Consider the following 11048-nt stretch of genomic DNA (forward strand, 5'->3'; position numbering starts at 1 on the left):
GGAGGAGCCCGGCCCGGCGCTGCCCGCCGTCCGCCCGGTGAGTGCCGCCGCGCCGCGGGAGAGCCGGGGAACCGGGGAGGGGCCGGGGGTTTGGGGCCAGCCCGGGGTCCGGCATCGCGACCGCGGGACGCGCAACTTTCCCGGGAGGGAGCGCGGGGAGTGGCGGCGGACCGGGGATGGGGCCACTCTCCGGGCTGCGGGGGGACCGGGGCTCCTTCCCGGTTCTCCCACCGGAGGCGCCGTCTCCCCGCGGCCGAGTGCGGGGCTCCCACCGGGCTCGGGGCTCCCCCCGCCGCTGCCCGGACCGCTCGCCCCGCGCTACGGCCGCTTCTCAAGTAAGTTACGGGTAAGCAATTGCTGGTCCGGCAGGTCCCCGCGAAGGGCGATCGCTGCCCCGAGTCCCCGCTCACCTCTTCTCTCCGCACCCTCTCTTGCAGGCAGGGCTGGTCCCCGCTCGCCATGCCCGGAGCGCTGGGAGCAGCGCGGCAGGCTCTGCCCCGTTAGCCCGGGGCACCCGGGGGTCTCAGCCATGGATTCGTCTCCCCCCATCCCCGGGGCCCCCCCTGGACTTCTGCAGGTCTGGCAGGAGGAGAATCAGACCCAAGGCGGGCTCTGGAATGGGAGCCAGGAGCTGGGGTGGGAAGAGCTGGAGAAGATGCTCTTTCTCTTCGCGAAGGAGCCCGTCACCATCAGCCTCACAGTCATGTACCTGGTGTCCTTCGTGGTGGGCTTCGTGGGCAACATCATGTCCATCAGGGTGCTGACCCGCAAGCGCCGGAGCCGGGTGTCCAGCCTGAGCGCCACCCGCAGCCTCCTCATCAACCTGGCGGTGTGTGACCTCATGGTGGTGTGCATCTGCATGCCCATCACCGTGGGCAACCTCATCTACAAAGCCTGGGTGTATGGGGACTTCCTCTGCCGGGCAGTGCCCTTCATCCAGGCCGTTTCTGTCTCTGCCAGCGTCCTCAGCCTGACCGTCATCAGCGTGAACCGCTACTACAGCGTGCACAACCCTCTCAACGCCCGCTCTTTCTTCACCCAGAAGAGGATCCTCAGCACCATCCTGGTGGTGTGGCTGTTGTCCTCGGGGATATGCATGCCCCTCATCTTCATGAACAGGCGGGATGAGATCGGGGTGGTGGAGGGCTTGCCCCTGGTGTTTTCCATCTGCAGGGAGATTTGGCCTCAGGAGAGGCTCAAGCAAGCCTACAACTTCCTGCTCTTCTGTGCCCTCTACTGCCTGCCAGTCCTGTTCAACATGGCCATCTGCTTCCTGACGGTGCGCCGGCTGTGGAGCCGTGGCAGCCAGCTGAAGGAGAGCACCGCCCTGACCCGATCCCTGCCGGCCTCCAGGCTCAAGGTCCGGAGGAAGGTGGCACAGATGGTGGTGGCCCTGGTCCTGCTGTTCGCCATCTCCTGGCTGCCCGTCTACCTGATGGACATCTGGATTGATTTCAACATCCCCAAGTCTTTGCAGGATGTGACTCCTTCTCCTTGGATCCTGCAGCTCAGGCCTTTTGCCCAGTGGCTTGGCCTCACCAATTCCAGCCTCAACCCCATATGCTATTGCTTTGTTGGGAACCTCTACAGATCAGCCAAGGAAATGAAGAGCAAATACCACCAAAGAATGGTCTCTCTCTTTAACTTCTCTCTGTCTGAAGGGGCAACTCATTCCTCGGTCCCAGAGCTGCTCTCTTACCACAGTTCAGTGGAGCCAGCGAGGAAAGGACCCACCACTACCCCTACCCTGGGCAGGAGATGTCAGGGAGGTCATGGCCATAAGAACAAGTGTGGACAGTTGAACTCCTGCCAGCATCCACCTCTGAACACTGTCTCCAGTGAGAACACTTCCTTGTAATTCTGCTCAGGAAGTGCCTCTCATACCCTCATCTGCATTTAAGGACTCTAGAGGTCTTTCTGAACCCGGTATTTTAATGATGGAAGAGAACTTGATTCTAATAACTCTCGACACAGGTTCAAAAACACTGTGACAGGGAAAGAAACATGTAAAGAGAGAAAAAGATGATGTATTTTAACTCAGATCAAATTTTAAGACAAATGATTTTTACTGGGGACAACTGGATGTGTAGCCCGTTGCCCAGTCAACAGTCACATAATTAGATAGATCAAGTTCCCAACGAGTGAGCTCTCCCTGCAGCTCCATCTCTGGATGCAGAAATGCTGTTTGGATACAGCAACAATTTGACTGCTTGCTGCTTCTCACCCTTGATGATGAAGAGCAGCGATAAGAGGCACTCTCTGCTCCAAATCCATCAGTTGTAGTTGCAAGCAGTGAAGAAAAGCTGGAAATAGCATCATAAAAAGTAATATAAATGGAGAATTTCACACACTTTACCACTTGAGATTTCATTGTCTGGTCGTATTGTTTCACTCCTCCATGCAAATAAATTCTCCTTATGTGAAGAGACAGTGGTAGAAGTACTAAAGCAACCATCACCACTCCACATTTGGAAATTCAGAAGGGATAATGTGGCCTCAGAGGTGATTTAGGAAATGCAATAGGAAAACATTTTTGGGGGCATCAGCTCTCTTTCTTACAGTTCCTGTGTATGGAGTGGAAAGAACTGGGCATCTATTAACATGATTTGCACTTGAAAAACCAGCCTTATTCAGCTGTGTCTGTACCAAACAAAGTCGATGGCATGTGAAAATAAAAATAGAAAGTGGTTTATAGCTAATAAAATCAGAAACAACTAATGCAATGCTATTTGTCTGGGAAGGAGCAAATCAAAGTGCTTGCTTTTCCTGAGGATCACAAGTAGGTTAAAACCTATTTCTTCCCTCATCTCCTTTAAAGGAGGCTTTGATAAATAAATTGTATATTTTTATTATGTTAGCATTGAAAGGCTCCAGTAAAGCTTGAGCATTCTGTTGTGCTGAGCAGTGGATCTGTATTCATAAAGAAAAGAGACCTTTCTCCCCAAGATCTAAGTGAGAACACATCAGACCAGGCAACAGGTAGGAGGAAGAAAAAAATACAACAAAGAACCAAAAAGCTGGAATGAAACCAGAGGTGAGCCCCTTCCCTGTGCCTGGCCAATGCCAGATGTGAGGGAATGAGCATCATCTCCTGCTGCCAGAACAGCCCGTGCCCTGGCTACTTGTGCCCCAGCACCCAGCACAGCTTCTCTCTCCTCTCAGCAAACCACAGACACAACACAGCAGTGTCCCTGGGAGAGTATTTTGCATTTAATGGAACTCAGGCTTTTGATGACGGGGGGGCTTTTTAAAAATTTATTTATTTCTGAACAAGGGGAGGATGTTTTGTGAAATCTAAGTTTCACATAATGTCCTGCTGCCTTCCAGGGGGCCTTTTGCCCACAAAAGACAAAAAATAGCCATTCAACCTAACCTTTGTCATGATCACTCAATAGCATTTTATTTTAACAATGATCTGCCTGGAAAACAGGATTCCTCCTTTCCAGGCAGTACCATCCACAATTTGTATTCTCTTTGTATGAACGAAAAAGACATTACAACTACCCGGATTTATGGCTTTTATGTGTGCTGGAGATGAGAACATCTGCATTTTTGCAGGTGATATAGGAGTGTACCTACTGCCTGATCTTTCAGTAGCTGTGGAGAAAAGCCTGTAGAGATTTTATTTCCTCTTTCGAGGCATATTTTTAAGGGCTGGCAAAATGTGGCAGGCTGAGGGCTGTCAAAAGCTCACTCTGAACACCCAGTGACTCCAGGTCTTGCAAACAGATGGCTTCCATCCTCAGACCAGATGTGACACAATATTGAAATTTCGCTACGTTGTCCTGACCAAGATGTTTATTCCCACCCTGAGTAAACCACAGTGAAAGGATCATGAAGATGCCAGACCAGCTCCATTCTGTGTGGTGTCCTGGCTCTGAAAATGGCCAGGATCAAATGATGCAGTCAAAGGTGCAAGAAATCCACATTTTAGTATCCCAGAGGAGAATTTTTTTCTCTGAGTTCACAAGCTGATGCCTGGGTCCTGCCTGAAAGTCTCTGTACCCTCCACAGAGGCAGAAATACCAGGGACTGTGTACTCCTGAGCCTCCTCATACACATGCCCATGCCTTCCTCCAGCCCCACAGCACTCCTGATCACTGAGATATGTTGTGGCAAAGGCCACTTTCACTGGGCAAGGTTATCTCCTCTTCACCCTTTTAAATGTGTTTTGCAGTTTCTTTCAGTGTCCCTGTTTTCCTATAATAAAGTCGAATTGCTCACTTTATCTCCTCTTTGTCTCCTTGGTCACTCCCTCTCTATCCCCCACACTCCAACCACTTCTCCACTGTCTCTACAGTGAAATCTCCCCCCACCTCTCTCGCTGTTATCACTCCCTGCCACTGAATTCCCCTCGCTCTATCGACTCATTCATGTCTTCACTCCCCTGATGAAAAATCCCTTCCTGCCCTGCTGATCTGAATGGCTCCTTTTGTGCTGCAGACACCTGTTTGCTGTGGAGAGCACTGATTTATCTTGCATGGCTTTACCCGACGGCTGCCAGGTAGTAATGAATTTCGGTCACTGTCACCCAAGGGTAAGTGAGAAGCAGTGACGTCAATGTGAAAGCCACACAGCATCCCGTGAGCCACCCAGGCTCTGGCAGTGATTTTATTAACCTGAACAGGTCTGGGTAATGCAGCAGTGCCTGGGTGACTCATGCTGGATCCCAGTGAGGTGAAACCTCAGCACTTGGGAAGGTGGCTTTTTTCCCCTCTCCTGTCTGATAAAAGATCTCTTTATATTTAGGGCTGAGAAGACATCTCAGCGTCCTCCAGGCTGCACAAGGTCCTTGTTTCAGATGGCAGGTGCTTTGATAGGCATTCAAGGGACTCCTGGTCCTTCGAGGAATCAGGCTGGTGAACACAGATGGTTTCCTCATAGGAGCTCAAGCTGAACGTCTTGCACTCAGTGTGTGGTTGAGGAAATGTGTTTCTCTCTAAATGTGCCCAGGCAGACTGAAGATGTGAATTTTAGGTGTCTCAAGGACGTTTTCCTGCAGCAATGCTGCTAATGCACCTCAGTCCCTCTCTTTCCCCCATGGGTCTTTCTTCTCTGCTTTGCCATTTGAATCAATACAGGCATTTTATCACATTACTGAAGTAGGATGTTTAAAGCAGCTTTACTTAGAATCACTGAATCATTTCAGTTGGAAAAGACCTCTAAGATCATTGAGTCCAGCCATTAATCCAGCACTGCCAAGCCCCCACTAAACCATGTCTCCAAGGGCCACGCCTACACATTTTTTAAGTCGCTCCAGGGGTGGTGACTCCACCACTGCCCTGAGCAGCCTGTGCCAGTGCCTGAATCCATTTGCTGTGGTAAGAACTTACAGAGAGTTGCTGTTTGGTAAGTCCCTCTGGGAACATTCCATGATCTGTTCTTGTACTGTCAGTGCTGTCTCAGAGATGTGACAGGTTTATTTTCTGCCTGTGAACCACTGGGGAGATGGAAAAAGAGACAATCTTTCGTATCAGGTATCATAGATGTACATACAATCATGACTGGTATGCAGGCCTCGCATGGAGATTGATGAATCACCGTTCCTTATAATAAAAATACTCAGGGGAAGCCAGTGAAATGATTATACAGCATGTATAAGGGCAAGGCAGAACCTCTTCCCACACTGTGGCAGCCACTGGGCTCACAGGCAGAGGAGGTGGTGAGGCTGAAAGCAATTAAAAGGGTCCAAGAAGAGACTGGGCTGTTCACAGCAGAAGAAACCATCAATGGCTACTAAATACAATGATGGAACATCCTAGAGGGCACTGGGTGTATAACCTGTAACTTCCACACTGGCTCCTTCCCAGGACACGTGCTACCAGCCACCACTGGGAGCAGGCTGCTGGGCTGAGCATCATTATCTGTTCAGTATCCTTGTTCTTACAGTCCTGTGCAAAAAATCCCCCACATTAGCCTGAGTCCTGTCTGAAAGAGGAGGGTGAGAGCAGAGGATGATTTCAGACCTGGCACAACTTGACCAGCAGTAAAACTTTGCAGGACACAGCCATCTGGAGGGAGGACACGTTAGTGCTGACACAGCGCAGGCAGAGAAATGCTCGCTCAGTCACTTCCAGAGCGAGAGCTGAGGAGCCCCAGGGGATGGTGCCCACTCCAGTGCAACACAACAGAATCAACAGACCCATCCCTCTTCCAGTGATCATCAACTCTCTCCATGGGTCAGCAGCTTCACTGCAATGACCCTGAGCATCCCAGAAAGAAGAATGCCCTCCAAAGGGAAACTCCTGCCTGCGGGAATTTTACATATTATTCTTAGGGATGCTGGGATTCAAACCAGGATGGAGGCTGGCTGGTGAGTTGTCTGCAACACCAGCAGCCCCAGCATGGTTTCTGTGTCTCCTCCTGCACTCCCCCCCAACCCACACACCACCACCTGAGCTCTTCTGAGTTGAAATATCTAAAAAAATAGGGAGAATGAAGGGCTTGACTGGGTTTCCAGTGCATTGTGATGCTGTTGCTGTAAAGAATCAGGGAACTATCAGTGTAAATTTTCTAGGAAAAACCAGTGCAGCTCAGTTTACCTTTGTGATTATATTAGGCATGAAAATAAATCCCTGGTGTCTGCTAGAAGAACAAGTAAAAGAGCAGCTATGAGCAGGTACAAACAAGACAGTGCTGGAGCCCTCTGGGAAAGTCAGCCTCCAGGAAAGTACAGCTTGCCTGGCACATCTGGGGATCATGTAAGACTTTCCCAAACTTTCTGGAAATGAAAGACTACTGGTCAGGTCAGCCCAGGGGCACAGGAACTGCAGTAGTTGCTTTCTCTGCCTGGTAAACATCTTTAGGCTCAGTCCTCAGACTCAGAACTGACACAACACATCTGCAAAGTCAATGCAGCCTCATGTGACTACCCACCCCAGGTTTCCCTCCACACCCTGAAGGAGGCTCCTCACTGCCCCGACTTAGGGATTTTTTTTCCTCCCTTAGCTTGAAACAACCAGGAAATACTTTGAAATATTTCAGCAATAAAGATGGATGCAGCACTTGCAGAGAACATTTTTCCAAGTGATGAATCTACTCCAGATCCTTCCTGTTTGGTGTCTCTTGCTGATTGCAAGACACCCCCAGAAGAAATCAATACCCAGAGAATACTGATGAGGAGCTGGCTCAGAAATGGCAGAGCAGGGGGCACTGATTAGCTTGTGATTATCCCCACCCCATGGGGCAGGGGAAGGCTCATGGAGCTGCAATGTGACCTTTGATTTTAAATGTGACCTTTGGTTTTCTATGCCCAACTTTTTCCTCTTACCTCATTGCACCCTAACTAAGACAGAGGGCTTATGTTGTAAACTGGTGTGTGTGCATGAATTATCCAAGGATAATTTATTTTTTTAAAATACATATGAAGTATTTTCGTGCCTGAAAGGTCCAGGAATTAACAGCTTGTCCCTGTATGCCTTACCCTTGTCTCTGGGAGGTTTTATGATACCAAGGAGCACAAGCTGCTGTGTGCACCGTAGGATAAAATCACCAACCTTAAATCACTCCTCTATCAGGCAGCATTTCCCAGCTGCAGCCCTCTGCCAGGCTCTCTGGGTCCAACCTGCAGAGAGGGAGCAATGGCCTTCCCCTGCCCCTGCCAAAGGTGGCTGTTTGGTGCCTGGCCAAACACCTCCAAGCACCCTCAAGCAGAGCCACTGGGGAGGATTTCCAGGCTGGCTCCCGTGCTCCATGAAACAGGCTTGGCCACAGCCTGGAGATCTGTTGCTCTTGGCCAATGCAGAATGGGGAGATTGAACTATTCTCGTTCCTAATCCCTGCAGTGAGGCTGAGCTTGCAGAGAGTGGCTGCAAGGACCTGCCAAGCACGAGCCAGAGCTGCTCCAGCATCCGGGTGCCTGAATGGAAATGCTGCTACCCCAGGTGCTGCACAGTCTTCTGCCTTTCTTAATTTTCCACTTGAGGTGTTTTCAGTCAAGCCCCGCTTTCCTGTCCTCAGCCATTCACCACAAGAATGAAGCTGCTGAATTAAAGAGCTCTATGAAAGAGTCTTTAGGCAGATGTATCCCATTACCTGGTGCTCACAAGTCATGAGCTGCTATTTCTCGGTGCGAGGAAGGAAAATGTGGCAAAACATTCAGGAAATAAGCTAAAAGATAAAAAGGGGAATGAAAGAAAGTCCAGACAGTGAAGTAAAACCATCTTAAGGCAATTACTGTGGGAGAAATAGATCTGCCAAGGATATTAAAGACCTCATGCACCTGCTAATCTCTTCTGATAAAGGTCTGACTGGCTAAACTAATAACACTATTAAATCTGCAGTAATCAGTACAAGAGGCAGCCTAAGGATCTCACAAAGCCACATACCTGGAGGCAGACTTTTTCCAGCATGACTGTGCACAACCAGCAGCAGGTAAGTGGTACCTGCACCTGAGTAGCAGCATAATCACTGAGGGACTGTGACTCAGTCACCTCCCTCATTGCCTGCCTCAGCTGAGAACTGAACCCAGAATTCCAAAGGCTTTGTCCAGCACTTCTGCTTTTTCAGACTCTTTCTGTGGGCTCTGGGTAGCACAGGAGCAAACAAAAAGTTCCTGCACTGCCTCAGAGTATGGATTGGTATTTGGAGTGGGCTGACTCATAAAGCCTCGGTCGAGATGGGGTGTCCTCCTTCAGAAGCCAACAACACAACACAGCCCCTGGCAGAAATGCATCAAGGATAAGTAATGGTAAAAGTATCCAAAATCCTCCTCCTCAAGTCCTCCTTCATGAGTCTTCTCTCAGTTGTGAGGAAAGCCTTGGCTGGGGCAAGGCTGCCTCTGCTCCTCTGAGCGGGAGGGGAACAGGCTGGGGTGGGACAAGCAGCCACACGGGGTCCACGTGGTAGTCCTGGAACATCAGGGAGAAGGTGCAGAGGTGCCTTCACACAGCAACGTGAGAGGGAGATCAAGAGTTTGTGCCAAAGCATTTTTTGGCATCATCACTCCAGCACAGCTCCCGAGTGCGCGGTGAGGCGGTGGGGATGCGGCTGCTCCGTGGCTGGAGAGCGTGCCCAGGATATCTGCTGCCCAAAAATGTGCAGATCCCGCTTCTCTTTCATTCCCTCTCCACCACTGCTGGTTTCAGCAGTTTCTTCTGGTTCATACCAGCAGGATATTAGAGATATTAGAGGCACACAGTGAATGAAATATTGCCAAGGTGAGGCTGCTGTCACATCAGCCGCTGTAATTCCATCGCCTTAATGGATCTGCTCCTAATTTACAAGTGAGAGCTGGATCTGGCACCACAGGCTGAGTACAAAGGTGTCATTTTTATATAGTCAAATTTATATCTGAAATAAATACCACATTAGACCTTTCCAAGAGGTCTGAGCTGCAATGTATTCCTTTCCCTCCCTGAAGAAAGCTGAAATTCCCACTAATCCTTTCAGGTTACCTTCAGGTCTCGAGGTTGGATATTTTTGAGCCATCTGCTTGTTCCACACAGACCATCAGGGGCCAGAATGGGCAGCAGTGTCCTGCAGGGAGTCCTCCAGCAATTTGCTGTGAGGGATGTTAAGCCCCTTCTTGAGGCTGCCTTTTGCCAGGAAAAACACAGCAGCTCAATGATGAGCAGCTTCTTGCAGCAAAAATTCAGATAATGAAGAATAAATAATTTTCCATATAGGCTTTTCTTGTACACTTCAGAAACAAGGAATCCTTACATATAAATGTACTTCCCACCCAATAACAGTGTAGGCACACCAAGTTTAAAACACTTTGGTCCCTCCAAAAATTGGTGACTATCTTTGTGATCACAGGCTGTGAATGGAAATTTATGGCTTAACCAAGATCGTGTCACACAGAACTGACTGTGGTAGATTGAAATGGATCTGCTGACACACATCCCAGAAGGAAAACACCTACAGCAGCCACATTTCTGCATCTGCAAGCACAGCATGGGAAGGCTGTGTAGAGTGGGAAAGTCTTTGCTCTCAAATAACAAAATACTCCTCTTGATCTCATCTCCTTAATTCCCTTCATGAAGTCCAGGCATGACAGCCCTGAAGCCAGAAAGCTGCCCAATTTGTCATGGAAACAGCAAAGCTTTTCTGCAAGGCACAGGGCCAGAAATGGAAGCCAGAACTCCTAGAAACAGCAAATGACTCTTTCCCAGTCTTTTGCTCCATCGAGCAAAAAGCAAAACTTGGATAAATGAGGGGACAGTGATGGATGTGGGAGTCTGGGCAGTGGTAGTGGAGCAGGTCCCCTTCCTCCATAGCCACCACCAAGGAAAGCCAAGAGAGGCACTGCCAGGACACAGGGAAAGCTCCTCGCTCTGGGCTTGGTTGGCTGCAAAGGTACAACACCAGCTGGACAGCAAGACCTTAAATTTCTTACCTGCAGACTTGAGCCTGTTAAACCAGAGGCAGTCTTTGCTGCCTGCTCTTGTAGCACAGAAATATGGGCCATAACCCAAGGGCTCTCCTGACATTGGCAATTGGAGGTGACTGCAGGAAATTCTCAGGGAACAGCACTTCCTGATGAAGGTCCTTGTCCTGCCCCGTGGGAGCAGAGATGTTCAGTGCTGGGGACAAGAACTCAAGAGGGGTGAGAAAGAGAAAAGTAGCATTTCATTTTTGCTCATAAGCCTGAGCATGTTCGGTCAAGCAGCCTTTGCACATGGGAAATGTTTTGATAGATTATTGTTGCACGTGGGTTTTTTTTTTCCTAAATCCTTTCTCAACTGTGAGAAAAGTTAATCATTATGTTTTTTATTCCTTGGCATGCTGTGCTGGAAAAAGGGAAATCTGCAAATAAAGGAGTGAGATGATGGAGTGTGACGCTGAAAAAAGACCTGGACACAGCTGGGCACAGGGTTGAAAATGACATAGATTGTGAAGTAACAAGAAAGTAGATAAATAAATTAACCTTAGGTGAGCACCTCTGCTAGGAGGAGCTGTTCAAGAACCAAACAACCACCATAGGGACTACACAAATTTGTCTTATTTTACATGCCTCTCCTCTTACTTTATGATGTTCTGCTGTCCACGAAGGGGAAAGGAGACACAACTGGCTTTGGGAATCTCTGCTGTCCTTTCCATGGCCT

The 11048-nt window shown here is 49.4% G+C and overlaps 1 protein-coding gene across 1 annotated transcript; it reads left to right on the forward strand.

Moving 5' to 3' along the window:
* The first annotated feature begins 477 nt into the window (after positions 1 to 477).
* Positions 478 to 4227, forward strand: LOC126641006 (galanin receptor type 1-like). The gene has a single exon (XM_050317290.1). It carries the CDS (start codon positions 530 to 532, stop codon positions 1856 to 1858), a length of 1329 nt encoding a protein of 442 aa, XP_050173247.1. The 5' UTR covers positions 478 to 529; the 3' UTR covers positions 1859 to 4227.
* Positions 4228 to 11048: the final 6821 nt, after the last annotated feature.

This window comes from Myiozetetes cayanensis, unplaced genomic scaffold (genome assembly GCF_022539395.1).
Source record: "Myiozetetes cayanensis isolate MyiCay16 unplaced genomic scaffold, myiCay2020 scf20-37, whole genome shotgun sequence".
In the NCBI taxonomy this organism is placed as follows: Eukaryota; Metazoa; Chordata; class Aves; order Passeriformes; family Tyrannidae; genus Myiozetetes; species Myiozetetes cayanensis.